General features: G+C 40.3%; 3 protein-coding genes across 3 annotated transcripts in view; 1 reads left to right on the top strand and 2 right to left on the bottom strand.

Annotated features, from left to right (window-relative positions):
• Positions 1 to 284: 284 nt before the first annotated feature.
• LOC103374437 (redox-regulatory protein FAM213A-like) lies at positions 285 to 2,275 on the bottom strand. The gene is given in 5 exon segments (XM_008304529.1): positions 285 to 783; positions 864 to 1,028; positions 1,120 to 1,260; positions 1,472 to 1,563; positions 2,131 to 2,275. Coding segments are annotated over 5 exon segments (645 nt in total). The 3' UTR covers positions 285 to 681.
• A 9,489-nt stretch (positions 2,276 to 11,764) lies between these two features.
• mat1a (methionine adenosyltransferase 1A) lies at positions 11,765 to 20,140 on the top strand. Its single transcript, XM_008304525.1, has 10 exons — positions 11,765 to 11,945; positions 13,868 to 13,945; positions 14,325 to 14,447; positions 14,552 to 14,664; positions 15,205 to 15,348; positions 15,981 to 16,106; positions 16,205 to 16,297; positions 16,393 to 16,575; positions 16,678 to 16,811; positions 18,142 to 20,140. The coding sequence occupies exons 1-10, from the start codon at positions 11,879 to 11,881 to the stop codon at positions 18,242 to 18,244; spliced, it is 1,164 nt and encodes a 387-aa protein (XP_008302747.1). The 5' UTR covers positions 11,765 to 11,878; the 3' UTR covers positions 18,245 to 20,140.
• Positions 19,773 to 23,506, bottom strand: part of LOC103374435 (transmembrane protein 150A) — a 25,044-nt gene continuing 21,310 nt past the window's right edge. Inside the window, exon 8 of the mRNA XM_008304527.1 lies at positions 19,773 to 23,206. Within this exon, the coding sequence (XP_008302749.1) occupies positions 22,941 to 23,206 (266 nt within the window). The 3' untranslated portion in view covers positions 19,773 to 22,940. The remainder of the gene's footprint in view (positions 23,207 to 23,506) is intronic.

Raw genomic sequence — 23,506 nt, 5'->3', positions numbered from 1 at the left:
TTTAGCAAATTTTTATTTATTATTACTTTTTTCAGTTTCTTGTTATTTGTGTGACTATTGCGAATTTTGCCTTTTCTTTAATAGAAGGGTATAAATACATTTGAGGACGACTGTACATACCTGCATCTCTGCATCAGTCATTTATACATGAAGTAGCCTCTTGGATGAGAACTAAAAAGTCCTCAAGATTCAAAAAGAGAAATCCAGTAGTGTGTATTGAAGCTCTTAGGATTACCATGACCTGGATGACTAACAATCTACACAGTCATAGATGTCAAATGCACTTCAATACTTTAGCGATTTATTCTCTGTCATGTAAGGACTAGATTTAGTGTTGGATTTATGTGTTGTATAGCATCAGAACTGTTCTCTCAGCTGAGTTTAGAAACAAATCGTCATTAGTACACACACAACACCCATCACACAATAAAGCCCAGATATGCAGACAGTAAACAGGTAAAGTTTGAGTTGCGTAACACATCAGCACACTGTAAATGCAGTCAAAATTAGATGAATTTCATGCTTTATGCAGTTGCAGTATGAGTAGAGTTGAACATGTTTGAGTCCACAGAGTGATGTAGGAAAGTCCTTGCTGAGACTAGAGTCATGCATATAGGAACAGGCAGGCAGCCACTATTACATAATGCCACACAAAAAGTCCATTCATGCTGTTTTTGAAATCTATCTTGCCATGTCCTCTCTCATTTTGCGGGCTGTTTTGAGTACTGCCAGCATATTCACTTTATCCCCAAATTCCTTCTCACGGTGCTCCAGTAGAACACCCTGCAGAGAAAACACAGCATCAGTATTAGCCCATGAAAACATCCAGATACACGTGCTATAAAGTATTTAGTGCATCCTACCTGATCTCCTGGCCCAATGACAAAGACTCCGCCCAGGATAAGACCTTCACCTCTTAGGTTTCCCCTGAAACCCCTCCTGTAGGCCCTCCACAGGTTCCTCCACACACCGACACGCAGAAGCATGGAGAGGAGCATCCACCTCTCTTGAGGGCCGTAGAATTTTCTCTAAAAGAGAAACATGAAAGCAGCTTATTGGCTTACATTATGAAATTCTTCATTTTCACTGAATGACTTAAAGGGTTTTGCCAAAGCAGACCTGCTGATCAACATAGACCTTCCCAGAGAAGTACTTCTTGAAGGAATCCAGCTCCTTGCCGAGGTTTTCTTTCACCACAGCGAAGAGGGGGACTTCAAGGTCCTGCAGCTGGGACTTGAGAGAGGACAGCTCAGCAGCCTCCTAGACAGAGAAGGACAGATTGGAATCAAATAAAACAAGGAATTTGACTCATTTGCATCTTAGCTCTCTGTTTAAGAATTAAAACAACTAAACTGGAACAATAAAATAAGAGTAAGCAATAAATAGCAGTATTTGCAATATATGTGCAAATTGTATGAATGAAAGCTGAACAGTTTTCAGCTCACACACCGACCGGCATTTCATGTCATACCTCTCTGCACAGCAATCATCCAGGTCGTCGTACAACCATGACCACAGCTCCAGTCTTCTCCCACAGAGCTTTGCCTTTGTGTCGCTCATGGACTAGAAGAGAAAGCAGACTGTTACTGAATCTAAATGTTAGTGACTGATATTCAGAGGGGCTTTTCCTCAGATGAAGGAGTCATTTAAAAACCTTGCCACCTTTAAATGTTGTTGATTGATGAGTGTTTGGATCGATCTAACTGTGTGCTGTCATTCAGACACCTAAAGCTGTAGATTTGATCAGTCCTGCGTCCATCTTTATTTAAAGTGTTTGCATTAGTCTTACCTGAAAGTACAACTGGGTTTTTGTTCAATCTAACTGAAAGAACATTCAGAGTGCTGTAATCATTCCCCCTGTTCCTACTGAGCATTAAGAGATCCCTCCCTAATATACTTCCAAAAGAAATGATAAAACCATAAAACCTGTGGGCCTTGTTCTGTGTAAAAATGTACTGCACAAATCAAGTCGTTGCTGTCTTTTTTACCCTTCTTTTTTTTCCTTTTACAGTAAGCTGTGGTAGATTGTAACACAAATACAGAATTTCACACTTTAAAAGACTAACTTTGAACTTTTTGAAAAAGTTTTCAAGTTTAACAGATTCAGCTTCTTTCTGTTTTCTCACTCACCTCCTCCAGTTGTCTTCAGCTCTGTGTCCTCCAGCACTTCTAGTTTGGCCCACGCTGGCTTGGTCTGGAACCAGTCTGTGATGGAGCTGATGAGCTCTGCAACAAACAGGCTCAGCGCCTTCAGGACTGTGGTCACAGTCGCCATGGTCCTAAACTCGCTCCACAGGCCGCCTACAGATACAAAGACCAACTTTCAAATATGGTCTCGCTTCACAAACTTTTAACAAGATCCAGATGCTTTTGCCTTATCTGTTGGCTCAGTTTAACGTGGCTGTTATCTGTATCTTAACCTGGCTGCATGTTTTGGTAATTTCTTTATCTTACTAATGTACAAGATAATCAATATAGTTGAACCCCAAACGCAAGGACTGGTAAGAAATGTCACATTGTTTCAGGTTCAGAAAGCAAGAATTCCTGTTTCCATGTGACTCCTTGACACTCATTCAGAATTGGATTGGATTAACAACATGTATCAAATCTAATAAAAGATAAGTCTTTGGTGGCTTACCATTTAGGCTAACGTTCAATAGTGCACAAAATGTCAACAACAAATGTAAAAAGTTGATACTCACCGGTCTGTGCCTTGCCACCAGTGTGGAGGAATCTGATGTTTCCCAGCCGCCCCTTAAGCCCTCTAAACTCAGATCAGTCCAATCAGAGTGAAAGACTTGCTTATGTGAACGAAACATGATAGGAATTCCTCAAAGATTGCTGTGAAACAAGGCTCCTGTTGAGCTGAATCCTCAGTACCAGGCTCAGCGTGGTGCAGAGCGGACAGCTCATCAAACAGCAACGCAGGCTCCAACATGTTAACCGCATGTTTGGATGTTTATTTCATCAATTATGTACGCTTAGTTTATCTATAAATGTAATGAATCACATTTGCAATTCAGCTTTTTAGGTGGATGCAACAAACATGATCCGTCTGATTTTGTGAAATGAAGCTGATTTGCATCATCTGAATTTTTTTATTATTATTATTTAGGTTTCTGAAATATGCAGTAATATCAGGTGGAGGTCAAATATGTTCTTTTCTTTGCCAGCAGAATAACCCCAAGTAGCCGGAGAGGCCCTGAGATCAGGCTCCAGCTGTCATGGCTCAGAGCAACACTGACCCCTGCAGGAGGTTAGTGACCTCGGAGAGCAAACACTCAAAGTCTGCACAGTGGCTGACGTCAGGGCTGCAAGGAACTATGGTTTTATTTATTTATTAATCTCACAATTATTGTCTTAGTTCATGTATTTATTGTTTTCACTATTTGAGAAAACTGTGAAATTGTCCACTATAATTACCCCTATAATTGCAATATGTTCTCATCACATGCAGTACTACTCCATAACTTCAGTATCATCGCCAGTGTTATTTCTTAGTTGTTGTTTTTTTTAGTCTGGTTTTATATTAGATTACTATTTTTAGATTTAGTTTTACTAAGGTATTGTACTCATGTTTTATTGCTTTTCTCTTAAGCACTGCATTAATGCTCATGTCATCATGATTTTTTATGACCAATAACTGTCACCAGGTGTTCCTTTGGGATTTATTAAGTCTTATCTCATTGTTATTAAGACGGCTTCTGGAATCAAACAATCAAAGTCACTCATGGATGACAAAGATCAAATCCTTACATATGACACTGACTGCCCTTTGCCCTTTTTTCTCACTTTGTTGAAAATTAGGAAATTGATTAATTCATTAACTGAATTGCCTTTTTTTTCAGCTAATTGATTTCTTTTTCTATGTATAATGTCCGATCGCTGGATAAATAAATAATGCAGCGTTTGAGAACACGTTTATTGTTGTCTACGTGACAGTGTATCATTCCATTTTTTTCTCATTCGATCCAGCTACTGTACAGAGAGTTTCAGGTTTATTAGGCTCTTATATAATAATTCAGTTCAATACAGCAGCCGAATAAATCCTATTTTTGAGCCAGTTGTAGTGTTCGGTTGTGTTAGAGAGGAGGTGAGCCAACTCTGTGGTCTAGAGGCCTCATGTATTTGGTCAGTGGGTGTTTTTTTTATAGTGAGAGTTACAAGTAATGGTTTGTCCAAACCTATTTGCACACATATATAAATGTGTTTGTATTGCAGCTTTTCAAAATACTAAAGACTAAATCTTAGAAGACATATTTGGAACATTATATTATGCAATATATAGTATTTTTTTTCATTGTCAGGGTGGTTAAAAAGCTTCCTGTCTCTGTTTTATGGCCATTTTATTTACAACCACCAGCTAGTGAGATAGCAGCTTTATAAGAGGGACTATTGATTGCAGCAAAGAGGATCAAGGTGTTCAGGAGGTCAAGGTGCATGTCCTCTCTGAGTTAAATTGTTTTTAATCACACTTTTCTATAACCTGTCATCAACACAGAAGTCAAGTGAGGACACTGGCTTCCTCATGCATAATATCTGTAAGAAAAGTTAATTGCTAAAGTGACACAGTGGTAATATTTCACTCATTGGTGGCAGCTTCACAGAGGAATGTGCTGAGGGTCCAAAATGGGCTGGACTAGAGATGGGATAGAATGACACCCCATGAGCCCAGCTGCTGCTCTCCCTCTGCCTGTTCTGTGCAGCCATTTGCTGGGTTGCGGGTCTGCCTGGATGCTTGTTTGTGTTGCGCTGCTGTGAAGCAGAATGAATGGCTCGTGGATTTTCATCAGATAATCAGCCATTTGGAGTAAAAATATGCAACGACGAGTCAATATGCTGTAATCACTTCACACCTCACAATGAACAAAACCCTCGTTTGTGAGGTGTGGGGTTGTTTTGGCGCCAGTATTCTCATCACATACAGACACACATGCATACACAAATGCAGCACAGTCTCCTCTTGGGTCGACGCTGCTCCAGCGGGGAGTGTGAAGGTCTCACAGCCAATCACAGCTGCAGAGCTGCACCCCACCTCTTGTGCGGTGTTCACGCTCACAGACATTGGTTGACATGCCAAATCCTTATTGTGCAAGTAAAGCCAATCAGAGAGTAAAGTGTGCAGTAGTAAAAGAAGGACCATGAGTATAATAGTAATTACTGTGCAACTTCATTTGTAAAGAGAGTTCTGATTATGGATCTGTTTCACACAATGCACGCATGGCTTCCTTTTCTTTGTTTTGAGTCAACATCAAAAACTCTGAGGAAAGAAAAATTGGTAATATAACAAAAGAAATGCTCAAATATGCTGTAAAATTCCAGTGAAACCAGAAGCCAAAACATAAACAAAGCAATAAATTACAAAGGCTATAAAAGTCTGTAAAAGAACAGAACAATAATGATAAGAAGAAATATCAATAATGATATATAAATGATTCTGTTGACAGGCTGTGTGCATTATCTATTGTTTACTGTCATGCAACTCCTTGTGTAACAAGTTGTATACACTAATCGCTCCACAATCTTACCGCCTTGCAATAAAAGTTCGTGTCTGGTGAGATCCAACTCATTCTGCCGTCTCTGAACGCCATCCAGATGAAACTGGTCAAAAACTGTGTGTCCTTGAACCTGGGGAAAGGCAAACAGGTGTTAACAGCTCTTGAGGCTGCCGGCATTCGGTTATCTCATCCTGTTCTGTCAAGTTTGAGTCTGACTGACCCTCAAACCCCAAAGTGACCCCGAAACCTTGACCTGTGCTTGTAAATTGAAACGCACTGGGGTTCAGTGTGACACACATTTCACATAGCCAATCAGGCACTGTCACGTGGCTTGATTTTTTTTGTCACGCTGACTTGAGACTGGGTCAGAGGATGTAAAGATAGGTGAAGATTTAAACTCAGAATGACTTGCAACAGAAAGTTTACCAGATGTTTACAATCCTGCTCCTTACCCTCTATTGGCCCCAAAGACTCTGCAGGTGAAGGTTCAGAAGGAGTTGAGCTTCAGACTTTATCTAGACCCTGCTTACACCCTAAGTCAGACCCTAGTGAGGATTAAGCAGTGTATAGATAATGGATGGATGGATGGATGGATGGATGGACTTTATCTAGAAGGGATCTTCAGTTTGTAGGTTTCTCCAGTCTACCGCTGTACACTGACCTCATAACCTTCCACGATAGGATCATGCACATTTATTGAATGATGTGTAGAGGACATACACCTCTGTCTTGAGTTTCAACCCTGTCGGTATACAGTAGATGTAAATCTGAGTATAGCTTTTTTTGTTCTAATTTATTTGGAGTACAGATGAAATTTCCGTCTACTCAGTCATGAAAGACAGAGAAGACACAAGTCGCCCCTCAAATTGTTGTTTTATCCTTTTGTTTTTGTTCTTTAATGGAATGGAGAGCTATTTAGAAGAAACAAGGAATGTTACACACCTCACTTGAAGGCGCAGGGATATTAAAAACCTACATCACAGAAGAAGAACATTGAGGAGAACAAGGAGCAGGACATTGAATTCAAATTAAAAACCATTCAAAATCACAACTTTTCAATCATGTTCACCTGTCATTGAGCAAATTGGCATCGAAATGTGGTCAATTTACTTCAAAAAAGAAAGAAAGAAAGAAAAAAGTGGTACACATAGAGAAAGAAAAAACAGTCCTCTCATTTAGGAAGGATCTAAAATATGATGAAATAACACATTCAGTGTTGTAGGTTCCTTTTTTGGTTAATTTTGTCTTTTTTTGTACAAAATGCTTTATTTTTTTTCCAGAAGTACATCCAAATTAAATCTATAACGATAGATAATTGGCACATACTGGATTGAAATGTAGTTTTAGGGAACCAGACTATGAATGAATGAATAACTGATCTAACTGTACTATAGGTTAAAGCTTATTTATCTAGAAAATCAGTTGGTTCCCACCAAATTACATAAACTCTAATTTACTTTTGATTGAAAAAAAAAAAAAAGAAAAAAAAACTAAATGAATAAAATGAGTTAGAAAACTGTGCAGCAGATTTTCTCTATGGAATACAGGATGAACAGTTGATTAGCAGTCTCTGTTGTACTGAGATTTAGTCATATTTAAATAACTTGGATTAATTTGAGGACTCAGTATAGTCCCCAGCACGTACTTATCCTATTCATGCTTTAGGCTGACATGCTGTCAAACTCTGATAGCTCTTATCTTTCAACATGACCAGTACAATCTACTTGTTGTTGGGAAAAAAAATCCTTTTGCTGGTCAGTCATTAACAAATGCTTAAAGGGAAACCACGCAAACTCAGAGAGAAGCTCGCCTCTCTCTCGCATTCACGTGTGCACATGTAACAAGTGTGGGGTCTTGAGTGTTTTCCTCCCGGCAGACTCTGGTCAGGCCAAAACAAACAGAGGTGTACCGTCCAGAGGTCGCTCTCTGTTGCTTCAGACTGGCTCATTGCTCCCCTCAGCGTAGGGCCGAATTTTCATGCCATCTCTAGTTTGATCCAGCTTGTGTTTGTTGCGTTAAAACACCTCAGACCTCTGGCCTCGGTTTGTAGACAGCTGTGTCTCTGTTCCACGCTGCAAATCGAATCTATCCAGCTTTCTTAAAGTGAGGAGTGTGACAGCTGGAGGTGTGTCAGAATATAGAGTGATACAATACAGCGACGAAATGAAAAACATTTATTGTTTTAGTTAATTATTTAAACTCTTGATCCATTTTTTTATAGTCAGTTATTGGCTTTTAAGTAAATAGCTTTATTGTTATTTTATATTTTTATTGCTATTTCAACTGTTAATAAATAACTTTTTGCTAACTATCAACCATAAATCATGAATTTTATCTATCATTATGAACAGTAATATCTTACATTCAGCAAGTTAATTTTCACTGTTTCAGCTGTAAAACCATTACTTTAAGCTCACTCCTTAAACTACTCTGTTCTCCTGCAAACTAGATTTCTTGTAAAATATGTAAATAGCTTATCTGGAATAAAAGATAAGTTGTGAGCTTTAATAGTCTTTTTTAATGAAATCTATTAATTGCAAGTAGAGTAAGAATAGTTGATGATAATTTACTTTAGTAGAATATGATGTGCAGTATCATTTAATTTTAAATTATTCTACATTCTAGCACCGTTCTGTACTTGCATTGCTTCTAAATTGAACAATAGCATGTTGGCTTCAATGCAAAAAAACTAATAGTTGAAATTTTATTAGTGATAATCAAAACTTTTTTGTTTTAATACTTTGCATGTCCACCTGTGTTTTTAATGACAGACTCAATCCTCTGCATAGAGGATACAAGTGTTACACAAATGTCTACAGAGATGTTCTGTCTTTCTTTACAGACAATTATTTTTAGCAGCTTTCTGCTAGAGTGGTTGTGCTTCCATAGTTTCCACTTCTTTAGAAAATCTTGTATGCCGGCAGTGTGCTTTGTATTGTTATCACTGACTCATTTTGTCAACCAGCGTTTTGGTGTGTCCACACACAATGTAAATGTCATCTCTCCAACACCTTCTGCCTTCATGCAGCCCCGTATCACCACACTCCCACCTCTGTGCTTCACTATCAGGACGATGCATTCACTGTGGCCGTCCTGACCAGGTTCATGCCAAACACGCCATCTGAGCCGGACACACTTATCATTGTCTCATCTAACCGATGAATGTGCTCCCAATATTCACCGTGTTTCTTTTCATGTTCTTTGGCAGAGTTTAATCTGGTGTTTGTGTGCCAAAGAACATGCAAGAGTTTTCTTGAATGCCGCCCATATAAGGTGGACGTTATGCAATATCCTTCTCACTCTTTGAGCTGAGTCACAGACGCTGATCACCATGCCAAGTCTGAGGCACCGTCTCGTCAGTTTTCTAGAGCTAGATTGTGAAAGCGCTCCACTGTCCGTGGCATCATTTTCCAAGGCCATTGTCGTTCTGATTGGTGGTACTGTGGTTTGTTCTATACTTCCTGATTACTGCTGCAGTTGAGTTTCAATTGATTTTTAGTTGGTGACAGATCTTCCTGCATCCTTTTTCATCTTGGTGAGGTTTTTTTCAATTTTTCTGGCAGTTCTTTTTCATGGGGAGCCATGATGCAGACATGCTGATAGACGGCCCATAGGTCCAAAACTGAGAAAGTTCTGATCTTCAAGGTTGCTTTTGTTTGTTCATGAGAAGAAACACTGTACTGTTTGGCCTAGAAATAATGCAATTACTGAGCAGTGACAACATTTTGAAGGATTTAATATATAAATAATTTACTATTTGTATGCTAATACATCTGTTTCTAATTTTTAGCTACAATTAGAACCACCTCCTCTGTATGTTCGCAAATTCTCATTAATTGCTGCAATGTTGTGTGCATGACATGCGGTTCAGCTAGAAATTCCATCCATCCATTATCTATACACCGCTTAATCCTCACTATGGTCTCGGGGGGCTGGAGTCTATCCCAGCTGAGTCAGGCCCTGGACAGGTCACCAGTCTATCACAGGGCTACACTTAGAGACAGACAACCAAGCACACTCACATTCACACCTATGGATCACCAATTAACCTCAACATGCTTTTGGACTGTGTGGGAGGAAGCCGGAGAACCCGGAGAGAATCCACGCTGCACGGGGAGAACATGCAAACTCCACGCAGAAAGATCCCGGGTGTCCTAACTGGGCGACAGTGCTAACCACCGAGCCACCTTGCAGCCCCTCAGCTAGAAATTAATTTTATCAATTGCTTCGTATTTCATAATGTTGATCACTCCTATAGAACTATTGGTTATTGTCTGAAAAAATGAACAAGCTTCATCCACCTAAAGCACTCCAAAGTCCTGCAGTTCTACTGTAGTTTTACAAATCTTCCGAAATACAAAGCACATGGTTATCTCAAATTTCAAGCCACTTCTACACTCTCTATAGAACTGAAGAAGAAAAAGAGTTACACAACCACCGCTTACACTGACTGTATGGGTAATGTAGCTCTCTGTTCTTCTGGTCAAATCTGCTTTAAATGAGCCTTAAAGCAGTCAGGAAGAGTGGTATTTTATTCACTACGGAGAGCTAGTTAAAATTCTCGTCTCATTTCACGAGGCCAACTCAACACCAGCTGAAATTAGAGCCAGATGAGGGAAAGATGGAGAGAAGCGGTTTGTTTATCTCTCGCTGCGTGCAGAGCTTGTATACTATATGAAAAGGGTCTGTGTAGTTAACAGTCCCATTGTTTCTTCAGTTTCATGCATGTGCGGTACGTTTGTGTGCATCTGCTTGTGGGCATCACTTGAGCAAACGGTCCAATACAGTCCCTGATTTTCAGCAAAAACACAGACGCACTGAGTCACCTGAAAGGCCAGGAGATATCACAGAGACACATCTGCGTTATTTGATCTGCTCCCTGGAAATGGCTTGATATTTTCTGCGGTTGTGTACAAAGACGAGGGCCTCAGGCGGGGACTTGGAAAGAGATGGAAAAGGAGCATTTAGACAACAGGTGACCGTCTGCTCTAAACTGAATTATCGGCAGTGAGTGAAAGTAACTAATTACATTGAACTGTGCTGAAGTACAAATTTGAAATATTTTCCCTTTCTTTTATTCTTTTATTCTGTAAAATTTCTCTTCCATCACTTTTCAAACAGTTTTTTAAAAAATATTTTCTTTAATCAAGGTTACAGTTTAGGCTTTCTTTGCAGGTAATGATTTCGCATTTAAAGCAAAATGGTTTAAAGTAGGTTCAATAACTCAAGTAGTAGAATTACAAACAGTACTAAACCTGGATTCTCCCATTTTATTCCACATAATGGTTCTCTCCCACTACATGTCGAAATGTATTTTGCACGTTTTACTCAGTTGCTTAGTTATATGATGCATTGGCATTGCATAATAAAAACGTTTGGTAGTTCAAGGACATTTTGCTGATTAGACCTGTGCTTTAACATTGAAGAATAATGCAGGACTTTCTCTACATTGTTACATTTCTACTTCTATTTAAAAGAACACCTCAATCTCAAGCAAAGGCATATATTTTACTTTGTTATGGAAACACTCATTTCCTGTACATGTACCTCAAAAATGTCCTTCACTTAATGTATTCAATGTACTTATTTTCCAGCACTTCAAACAATTCATTTATCCAAATAAATAAATAAATAAATAGTTGCAGCTGATTCATTTCTATGACTAATTGTTGCAACACCTCATATTTTACACCTTCATTGTTTTGGTTCCTGTTTAATCATTTTTTTCTCAGTGTCTTCTTTCAGCACCGTTAAACACCATCACTTTGCTCAGATGATGTAAACAGGAGTAATTGCATCATTTTCAACAACAACAACTCTTCCCTCTCTGTCTATAGGTTGCCCTCAACCTGGCCTTGTCCGAGCAGACGGAGCTGTCCCACCGGTGTGATGGGGGGTGGGGATGGGGAGAGGGGAACCCCCGATGTAAGACGCTGCTTTCACCCAGGAAGCGTGGCACCCTAAAGTGGAGCAGTCAAAGCAGGTGACGACTATAAACACTCACTCAGGCCTCATGCTGTACACGAGGGGTTAACAAGTGGTTTCCCTGAGCTGAAATGCCCTCCCATCATCCACTCCCCCCTGGAATGGACTGTCCCACGGATTCACATGACATATGTGTGTATGTGTGTGAGTGACAGGGTGTGTGTGCGTGCGTGCGCGCGTGTGTTGCCTTAGCCATATATATTGGGCCATGTGGACACAGACGTGGAGTTTTGTAGGATAGAGTTTGTATTGGCTGCAGGGGCTGTTGGCCTTCCCGTTCTTCATTTCTGTGGTGACGAGAACCAGCAGGAATATAAAGCTGCCTTCAGGTCTTTCTGGACTGCTCGCTGGTTGGAATTGAGTTACCTCGCAGAGTACCTGGCACTGTGGAGAAAATGAGTGACCTGCTGGACGACGGTTCTTTCATGTTCACCTCAGAGTCCGTAGGAGAGGGACATCCAGGTGAGTCTTTAACTGTCTGTGTACACGCTGAAAAATGTTCAAAAATACACCACAACTTGTCAAACCTTCTTTGCACTTGTGTTGTAAAAATGTCCCAAAAAACTACAATTTACCTTTTGGCTCATATACATAAAGGAAGAGCTTTCATCTTTCTATTACAGCTGCAGGCGCTTTTGCAGAAATGCAGACATGCACATGAATAAACTCGACGCAGGTGTTACTATCTGTCCAAAATAACCCCACAGTGCTGCGTATTTACTCTCCGAGCGTGGTTGGTATTCCATTCACAGCAACATGTGTTTACTGCCCCTCACTCTCACTCATGGGCAGCAGGAGGTGAATGTGTGTGACAGGCTGGTGTAAGGTTGCATGCTGAAAGAAAAAAAAAAAAGAGAGGGCAGAGTGACATGCAGGTACTTGGACACCAATTCATTGCTGATGTAAGATTGCATATGAGGAATCCAAAAGGAAAAAAAGCAAATTGCTGCTCTGAAATAATCTTATCTCACAGCCTGTAGCCTTCAACTGTAAGCAGATAAAAGTTTAATCAAATTTAATCTGCTTATAGATTTAACTTCTATACATAATTCATACATAGAATTGAATAAATACACCCATTGTAGAAGTTAACGGGCATTCTGTCTTGTAAACTCCTGCCTTTTGACACCTCCGTCCACCTACCCCTGCCCACGTGTTGTAATCCATAAATATGTAACTTACAAAGTCCCCTGAGCTCAATCGATTATCAGTAAATGCAGCAGATGAAAGCAGTTGTTCAGCTCCACAGATAATGACAGAACATGACCATGAGCCCTCAGTCTTATGTAAAACTTGGAAAATACATCATACTGATTGATTTATTGATTTTAGCAGACATGATTATAAAAAAAATACTTATCACATCTCACGCTGCAGACCGTCTAGAATGGACGTTACATGATTAAAGTCAACCAATCTGAAAACACACACCAAAGAAACAATTACATTCATAAAGAAGATGAAACATACAAAAGTGGGGACGTATCTAGTTACTAATTAAAGGACCTAACTTCAGCAGTTTCAAAATTAACTCCAAAACTCTTTCAAAACCTTTTTTTTAAACAGCAGCCAGTGTGTGTCTCTGTATAAGAGCCATGCTGTGAAAAAAAGGAAAGGGCAGAATTTCTTTTAGAATTTTTCTTTTGTTTTTTTTTGTTTGTTCCAATTTTTATGTGACCTTCAGATTTCCAGATGCGAGCTTCACAGTGTAGAATCTTTATTTTGAATTAAATCGTAATGTGGACTCTGTATTAGCTTATTATTAAATATTAGTACAGCCAATATGAAGCCAGATTGTGGTGATAAAGTTCACAGGATTGAAACTTCACCTCGCACTGTTTGTACATTCACAGCGGTGTGCGGCCTTGGCAAAAGCCTACAGTACGCACCTTTTGATTTGATAACACACCTCGAGGTCTGGGCTGTTCCCACAGATAGCGGCTGGTCAGACCTGTACCTAAGATACACAACTCCACACCTGCAGACTGGAAACTAAAGTCAATTTGAGTCGAGATGAAAAACATTTTACATCAGCAACCAGATGCTGATGTTGGTTCTGATGTAACCTGCTCATAGAATTGCCTCAGCAGCATGACAGAGTGGTTTGCGAGGCATTGTCCTGCTGCTGCACGGAAATCAAAAGGATACAACTAAAATCCAACGCTCTTCCTGTTTGAGATATTAGTGTGTATCCTTCGAGAGAAATTTTGGAGACACAGATGCTCAAACTAATTATTTTTATCTTTATGTAAAACATACAGTGATAGGGCTGCAATATGTAGTTTCTGTATCAAATGTGTAATAAATAAGCAAGCCTAGAAATCTCAATGTAACTGTAAAGTGAAAACTATTTGTGTCGCTTAATGCTTGTTGCTTCTCCACAGACAAGATTTGTGACCAAATCAGTGATGCTGTCCTGGACGCACATCTGAAGCAGGACCCTGATGCCAAAGTAGCCTGCGGTGAGCAAACTAGAACTCAGATCGAGTTCATTTCACAATGTGAAACAAAGGCACACATTTATGACAGTATGAGCTCATGAACTACTTAATCAAGACTTATGTCCATTTGTTTATTACATTCCCATTAGAAAGTTAAGGAGCAACATGTGGTCAGTTTTGCTGAGTATAAACAAACTGACCCACTAGCATTAATTTCACTTGGAAGTAAAGTCATCAGCAACACTCAGATAATTCGTTGTATTTCAGTTTTGACTTCTGACTGTCACAAGATGACCATTGTGAGCCACTCAGCACGTTTGTGATGGCGTTGCAGCAGCTAAAGTGATTGAAGCCTAAAGCTAGACTCATTGCTTATGTTGTGTGTTGATCGTATTTACAGAGACGGTGTGTAAGACTGGCATGGTGTTGCTCTGCGGAGAGATCACATCTCGGGCCAACGTGGACTACCAGAAGGTGGTGAGGGACACCATCAAGCACATCGGCTACGACAACTCTGACAAAGGTGGGAAGCGAAGCACAAACAAACGATAACAAAGCAGCAGCATCGAGGTTACACTGTTCATGCTCCGTGTCGTCAGCGTTCTCACTTTCACTTTCCTTCTCTAGGTTTTGACTACAAGACTTGTAATGTGCTGGTGGCTCTGGAGCAGCAGAGTCCAGACATTGCTCAGGGGGTCCATGTCGACAGACAGGAGGAGGACATTGGAGCAGGAGACCAGGTAGGGCTGTTGCAACAAGAAAAGTTTGATTCAGTATAAACATGTTAAATAATTTAGACAACATCTGATGAAAGGAATGCTGGTGTTTTCAGTTGTTTTAAAGTATAAAGCATAAAGTACTCAGTGTAACAAAAGTTCAACATTTTAAATCTTACTCAGTGACAGTATAGAGATATTATCAGACACATGTACTTCAACACACCCATTTGACAGAAAATTGTTGTAAAATTGCCATTTAACTCTTGTAGGTAGTTGTAATTTACAATTCTTTTTTTTACTTCTATGTCATGTATCCTACATTGACTTTCATGACTTTTTACCTTTATGTATTATTGTGTAAAGTACTTTGCTTTACTTTATTTTAAATGTTTTGTCTCATGTGACAATAGATAGAACTGATGAATGATATATCAGTATATCTCTAGCCGACTCTTGTGCATGTTAATATTTTGTCATTGCCCACCTTTTCCCTGATGATGATGATTTGTGTCATTATACTTCACAGTCTGCATCGTTTCTGATTCTCTCTCCCCTCCACAGGGTCTGATGTTCGGCTACGCCACGGATGAAACAGAGGAGTGCATGCCCCTCACCATCGTCTTAGCTCACAAACTCAACGCAAAGATGGCTGAGCTCAGACGCAACGGCGTCATCCCCTGGCTGCGTCCTGACTCCAAAACACAGGTGAGATTATACATTACAGCACCCACACGATTTTCCTTTTTTTATCCCCTAAAACACAGACAACACTACAGCAGTCTCTCTGTGAATTAGTTGTTTGTTTCCACTCTGGATGTCTTCCAAGAGATTATTTTTATGCCGGCACTTGAAATCGGATAAACGGTGGCTATTGCAAGTTTTTAAGTTAAATCTGTCTGCAGAAACAATAGACTTTTGCCTGACTTAGAGGCAGCTAGCTGCTGACTGCAGCTTTGATAGAGAGTCGCTAATAAATCAGTCTTCCAGGTGAAATGTTGGTTGTTAGAACATGAGGCAGGAGAGAGTGGGTCAGATTTTAAACCAGGCATCTGAAAAGACAGTTTTTGATTCGTCTTTAGCTCTTGTTTAAACATACCATTAGGTGATCCATACTCTGTAGCTACCTGCTCTTAACACCAGAAAAGAACAGCCTGACAAGATAGTAGGCCAAGAGAGGCTAAAGATGAGGATCTGAGCATAGTAGAAGTGGTTTTAGTCATTCTCTGGAAGGAACAGAGAATTGGATAATTAAGAACAAAAGAAAGGGAAGTAGACATCTGTATGAGAGCAATTTCCAGTACGTCACACCAACTTTTGACTTCTTTTTCGTCCACCAGGTGACAGTACATTATGACCAGAAGGACGGAGCTGTGATCCCCAAGAGAGTCCACACCATTGTGATCTCTGTCCAGCACGACGACTGCATCACCCTGGAAGAACAGAAGAAGGTCCTCAAGGAGAAGGTACAGCCTCAGAAACGCAGCTCAGCGGGCTCTGACTAATTCCTCGTTTAGGAAATAAAGTCACACACTTGGTTTTAATGCTGAATCATTTCCATCAGGTGATCAAAACTGTGGTTCCTGCTAAATATTTGGATGACAAAACCATCTACCACCTCCAGCCAAGCGGTCGCTTCGTCATTGGAGGGCCACAGGTGACCACCACGCACAAACGGCTGTTTAATTTAGAAAATTATTTGATAAAAAAGTGTTTTTTACTCATCTTCCACCTCTATTTTTTGCCCAACAGGGTGATGCTGGTGTGACAGGCAGGAAGATTATTGTAGACACATATGGAGGTTGGGGAGCCCACGGTGGTGGAGCTTTCTCTGGAAAAGACTTCTCAAAGGTCGACCGCTCTGCTGCCTACGCTGCTCGCTGGGTGGCCAAGTCTCTGGTCAAAGCCAAGCTGTGCAGGAGAGTTCTGGTTCAGGTGAGTGCACAGCTCCAGACATGCTCGAGGTCGAAGGTTATGTGCGGATCACCGGTGTCACTAATAAAAGCATTTCCATCTATGTTTGTGTATGTGCTGCAGGTGTCCTACGCTATCGGAGTGGCCCATCCTCTGTCCATCTCCCTGTTCACCTACGGTTCCTCCCAGAAAACAGAGACAGAACTGCTGCACATTGTCAACAAGAACTTCGATCTGCGGCCAGGAGTCATTGTCAGGTAAACGCATGGATGCGACTGATGTGATTGTCAGACACACATAAGACTGCTTCCTCTAAAACCACTGTGTGTAGTAGATTGACCATCATTCTGAAGTTTTGGAAAAGTAGAATGGAAGTTAGTGTCTTTCACTCATTAATCTGCAACAAGGTTAAGTGGAAATGAGAAACTGCTGCTTCTCGATGTCAAATATGATAGTAAATGAAAATGAAAACTACTTTCTGACATTTCATAGACTAAAGCAGGAGAGCAATGCAGAGTGCTTTACGGATGACTGACAAGGTGACAGTAAGATAGCACAAATTTTAGAGGGTTGCTCGAGAAAAATAAATAATTCTAAAGTAATTAAACAACCAATACATATTATTAAAAAGTGAAAATAATTTATTGGAGTCCAACAGAAAAGTTAGGACTGCCTTTTTGGATTCTACCACTAGGTGGCACTAAAGTCGGTCACATAGCAGCTTAAAGATGGTATCTGGTTTATTATGCATCTGCATTTTCATTTCTGTTATAATTGGGATAAAAATATTACATGTACAACGTATTTTCTGTAAAATGCATGAAGAAAAGCACAACACCCGATGATGCAATAAAATTATTGATTATTCATTGCAACAGACTGAGCCCTCTTAAAAAAAGCAAGGTATATATTATTTATAATTGCAGTCATGATCCATTTTAAGTTCAGTGGGTCAATGTTAATGATATAAGCATCGTTCTATTTACATTAATTTTACACAGTGTTACGTGTTCTCATGCCCAGCACACGACACAACATCTTTAAAGAGACAATCTTGAAAGAACTAGTTTGGTGATAGATCATCGCTAAAACACAAATACAGTTTCACTTTTCAAATAAATCTTCACCTTCTAAGTCTGTACAAACAATTTTCTCCACTCAGGACAGCTCATAATCCTTGTTTTTACAATCCTGTATTGTAATCAGCAGTCTTTCCTTGAGGGGGCGGTACAGGGTAAACGCTTTACTCTGAGGTCATAGGGTCTAGTCACGTAACCTTTATTTAAAGTGTGTAGCACATTTAAACCAAGAGACATTGACCCAAAGTGCTTTCCAACTGAGCTAAAAGATGAACAAATATACATTACTACTATAAGTACACATACCTATCTCAAGGTGCTTTAAATGTTAAAGTCAAGACATGAGAGTCACAGAGAGTGTAGGTGCATGGAGTGAGTACAGAGGAAAAACTTTCTTTTAAACAGAAGGAAACCTCTGCATTCTCCCCTGCTGCTGTCTGACCTTACTGTCCAAAGACCACCTGCTTACAATCCTTTCTCACTCGCCTTTCTTCTGTGTCCTCCTCAGGGAACTGAATCTGAAGAGGCCGATCTACCAGCAGACAGCCTCTTATGGCCACTTTGGTCGAGCAGAGTTTTCTTGGGAGGTGCCCAAAAAGCTTGTCGTCTAAATACTCCACCTGCCTCTCCTGATGCCCGCCTGGAGGCCGAACAAGACGCCTCTTCCTGGGCTGCAACTTCCAGCTCCATCAACCGATAGGACGTTTTTATTTCTTTCTTTTTTTTTTCTTTTTTTTTTTTTAATAGAGAAAATTAAAGCCAAAGTTTAGGGAGGTATAAGTCAGCTTTAAAGAGGTCAGAAGATGATTATATGCAAGAGTGGTTGTAGCCAATGGACAAATAATGGGACATCTTCCCAATTAGAAGAGAGAGGTTTTCTCCCTCGTCCTCTTCCAGCCCACAAAATATCCAATCATTGGTGCTTTATAAATGTAAGTACAACCTCTAGCCAAAGATCTTTCCTGATACAGCAAATAAAACCCTCCGAAGATAAATGATTCTGTATCACTTAAGTGTTTTACCTCCCAGCTGTTAATGTTTGCTTTATGTGACCAGTGTGATGTACTGAAAGAAAAACAAACCCTCAGTGCTTCATTTTCAAAAGGTGCTATTGACAACAGTGACTACCATATTAATGTACGGACGTGTAATTACTGCTCAACCAAAGGCTTGGCTTTAGAGGATAATTCAACCTGTTCGGTGTGACTGTAAAATGTCTTTTCTGAGTGTTATTTTGTAACGCGCGCTGCAGCGAGCTGTTGGCGCCGTTACAATCACCAAGACAGGTCATTGAAACGCGGGGAGAGTTCTGATCTCTGAGACATGAAATATGTTACAATCAGTCAGATAGCCTTGCAGGTTTATGTTTTCATTCTGCTCTTCTTTGCAGTCAGTCCCGGCTTTCGTATCTTTTTTTTTTTTTTACCTGCTGCTGTAAGTGTGACTCGTTTTTGCAAGTAATTACAATCCTGACTTGATTGTGAATCAATCTCTTCTCTCTTTGCTCTTAAAAACTGTTGAGACCGAAGCATTTAGTGGACCACCGGTGTCTTAAAGTTGCAGCTTTTTGATAATGTTTAGAAACTTGTGCTGATCTGCTTTGCTGAAGATAACAACTTCTTCACTGGTATTTTTTGATAATTTCTTACTCATTGTGAAATTTTGCTTCATCTAAAAATATCTGGGAGGAGTTACACTGCAGATCTGTATTGTTGACTGTAAATCCATGGATTTAGAGAGGGGGGGGGGAAAGGGAATGTTTATTAAAAGATTCCCCATAGGGTATGTAGAAAATATAATTTCAAGTCAGCTTTTGCTATGGCCTAATCACAAAGCATTTAATCCTATCCTCCCGAAACACTTCTAACACTTTTAACAGTTTGGGCTTCATGTCTGTAGAGGTTCAGGACTTTTGTGGTGAGCGTAACAACCCGTACTTACTTTTACAGCCGACATTGTTTTTTGTAAATAGGGGCCTTCCTCCTATTTAACGTGTTATCTATCGGTGTCATCTTCTGTCAGCTTTGTTGACAGAGAAACTGATCAATGTAAATAATTAAACAATAAAAAAGAATAAAGATATAAACCATTCTCCGGTCTTGTGTGCAAATAAGTTCAAATGTTTTGCTTTTTTTTTTTCCCCCAGTTTTTTTATTTATTGAACATTAAGGCATACATGTATACAATCATGACTTTTCATCAAAATAGAATTTACAACCTAGACCTCTTTGGTTTTCATTATCAAAACAATACATAAGGCACAGGGAGCATTTTGCCGTCCAACGGAGAATGACATCGAGCATCAGATGAGGTTTACTGGAGCTGGTTAGTTTGTCAGAACGCGCTCCCCCAATGATCTACTGATTGCATGAGGAAGCTCGTTTTTCTTGCAGATATTTAACCACGTTTACGTGAGCAGCATAAGCATTCTCACAAGCTGGCATTACAGGAATGCTTATTTTTGAAGCTTTACAGAGTCTTTATTTGATTAACAAAAAATATTCAATGGCTAACCATCAACTGAAAAAGCAGTTGCGCCTATACTAAACAAAACAAATGTACACGACAGATCCTCATCCACAGAAAGGCAGAAGCAAGCAGAGTTCAGTCTGCCTTTAAATCAAACAACGTAGCTGGTGTTTTAACATTTTCCTGAGAGCAAAGATCAGACAGATCCATAAACAAGAACAAAAAGGACAGAAAGTGGAGATGCTGATACAATATGAAGAAAAAGATGTGCAGCAGGCAAAATGTCAAACTGTTTAGCATTTAACTGGAAACAGGCATCCATGAAAATCTTGTAACTGTGAAATGGCAAAATGTTTCTTGCTAGAGCAGCATGAGCAGCACCGTCACTTGACCATATACTTGGAATGCATCAAGTCTTGACTGTGATTTGTTAGAGGAATGCATATTGTAAAAGTAGTGTAACGTCGCAGGAGAGCTGAAGCCAGAAACACAGGCTGGTGTTCAAGTTCTTGGCATTGCTCATTACGACAGCAGCTCCGTCTCTGTTTAGAACGCAGACTTGACCTTCAACTGAATATTCTTGGCTGTGGACACAAACATGTATAGTTTTTCAAGTAGAAATACAAGATCTCCTGTGAGCTGAGCTACAAAATCCCAGCTGTGACTTCTACACAAGCTCATGCAATAAGCTGTCTGACCAGTAGGGAGAAGCAAGTGATCGAGTGGCGAACCTTCCACGTTGCAGCGTGCACAAGCTTCTCCTGCTCAGTCTTGTTTAAAGTATACATTCAGCCTGATGGTGAAATATTACATTTCAGTCCATCCGTAACAGATATGTTTGACAAGTTTGCAGCTGAACCGCTTCTACCCACTTTTACTGGCACGATAACCACACCTCTGCCCAACATGTGGCCAGCTGTGGTTTGAGGGCATAATGACGACCAACTAACAAGAGTATGACTGTTGTAAACCTTCTGTTTGCTCTGGTTTTCACCTTAGAGCTCAACATGTGTTAATGTTACACTGAGATGTTAACAATTTCTTAAAAATATCAACTGTGTTGTCTTAGCAGGGAACATTTCTCGAGGCATTAGTCTGTCTGGCAGAACAAGAACCTTCTGTATGCAGTTGGTAACTGATTGACCCTATGTCTCATCTTATTGCTTTATCAGATGTTCTAATCACAGCTAAAGAAAGGTGGGAAATGACAGAATAAGGCCTTTTTGTGTTTTAGCACCGATGCCATAGGCAAACCAACATTTGGCACATTTTGTACAATAACACAGAGGCAGGACAGTGCATCTCAGTCTGACATCACAAACCTTTTCCCTTTATCCCACTGCACAGGCTAGACATGCTGAAAAAACTCCAAACTACGCAGAGCTGTAAAGAAAAACAAGTAGGTGAAGCAACACGAGCACTTTCTCCTCCTTCTTGTTGGGGCATAATAAGATGCAGACCTCGATCCTTATAGGACCTGAAAGCACGTGTGATGCCTCGTCACTAAACTCAATAAAGCCAGAGCTCTGGCTTGAATTAGCTGGTACACATTTGGCCTCTGGACACTCTGTCAGCCCTCTTTCATATTCTTTTACAGAGAGGAAGTTGAGTCCAATATTTTTTCAGGTTTATCATCAATCTGACAATAAGAGAGAAGACCAACTTTTTTTTTAAGAAACAGTTATGAGATTTGAATCTATGAGGCACCGGGTCCACTGAATGTTCTGTACAGTGTTAAAATAAAGATCTGAAACAGGACTCAAAGCAGACAAAAAAAAGACCCTGTGTCCAGGGAGTAGACTTGCATATTTGGAGTTGTCCATTAAACATAAATGACGCATATTTTAAAGCTGCATTCAGCCATTTTGACCATCAAACAAACTGACATAAGTTGTCACAGCTAACGTTCGCACCCATCAGACCACCAGCAGAGCACATTATTATCCTAATGTCAACCTGAAGAACGGGACTCAGACATTCACTTTCCATTCAGCCTTGGCCAACCAACTCCTGAGAAACATATCTGAGACTTCATCATTCACTCATCTTTGGCTGGAAGGTAACATGCAGTCGAGTGTGCGGACTGAATAATACAAACTGTCGGATAACAGCAGCTGAAATCTATGTAGGGTTGTGTGTTAATTATCAGGGAGTTATTTGATATCACAAATATTGCTTTGAGGAGATTCAAATGATTGCAAAAACTAGACTGCTGCCTTGTTCTGTCTCCAAGATCGACTAAAACATTTCTATGCTTTCTATTTGACAGACTGTTGAATTGAATTTATTGCATTCATCCAAACTCTGGCAGGAAAACAAGCCTGAGGTCTGACCTTGCTCCCACTGAAACACTCATCTACCATCTTCTCTCTGTCTGACTCCTGTAATACTGTCAGATAGGCCGTCCAGCAGCCTGTACTTTACATACAATGAAACCATCGTGGCAGTCACTGAAGAGGACATGGTCCAAGGCCACATACTGAGACAGTTCACAGGAACTCAGGGGGAGCAGCAGATTTTCATGATCTGATTGACAAACTGCTCCCCTGCTGGTCGCTGACGACAGGACAGATTTGGGAGAAAATTTGGTTTCACACTTGTGCAATGTGCAAAATGCAAACAAGTTCTTTAGCTTGATATGAGCACAATTCGAAGTGAGCTCTCCGCTGTGGCGGCGGATCGACACCCGCTTGGCCGCGAACAGCTGCTGCACTGGCCTGGTTCATTTCAAAGCTTCAGGCGAACGTGGCTGGAAATGAATAATTAAACTCATTCGACAACCAAAGTTTGAAAGGAATAAACAAGGCAACTGTGTGGCATCGAGATGTGCCAGGAAGGCTACAGGATGGACATGCTTTCAGGTTGATGTGGTTGTGAGTGTGGGCCGGACCCTCCCAGTGCTCCCAGTGCGTCCACCTTGTGTTCTCTCCCAGCAGGTCCCAGGGTCCCACCTCGAGCTAGAATCACCATGGTGTCTCCAGACATGCTGGCAAACTCGAAGGCAAATGTCCCGTAAAACAGCATGATGATGACGCAGAACACCCATTCAAAGATGGCGGACGCGTGTTGCAAGACGAAGCTCTCCTGACAGAAAAAAACGCCACCTGAAAACACGGTTAAGGACGACAACAGCAAAGCAGCGTGTCGGCAAAGCTGTCTATACGTAATAGATAGCCAGAGTTGTTACCATTCTGCCACCTTAAATTACCTCTAACTGTTCTTGTATTGACAGCAAGCTTCAAATCTTAACCCAGTTATTTCAAAACTCAGATAAAAGAACAGAGTTTGTTTTGATTATGAAAGAAAATGTTCTCAGCCTTCTCATTAAAATGCATCATGATGTCTGTGCTTTTTTGTCTTCTGAGAGTCTCGGCTGGTTGTAAAAATGACTAAATCACTGCACA

This window comes from Stegastes partitus, unplaced genomic scaffold (assembly GCF_000690725.1).
Source record: "Stegastes partitus isolate 25-593 unplaced genomic scaffold, Stegastes_partitus-1.0.2 Scaffold2245, whole genome shotgun sequence".
In the NCBI taxonomy this organism is placed as follows: Eukaryota; Metazoa; Chordata; class Actinopteri; family Pomacentridae; genus Stegastes; species Stegastes partitus.
The sequence above is the reverse complement of the archived record's forward strand: the minus strand, read 5'-3'. Positions and strand labels throughout refer to the sequence as shown.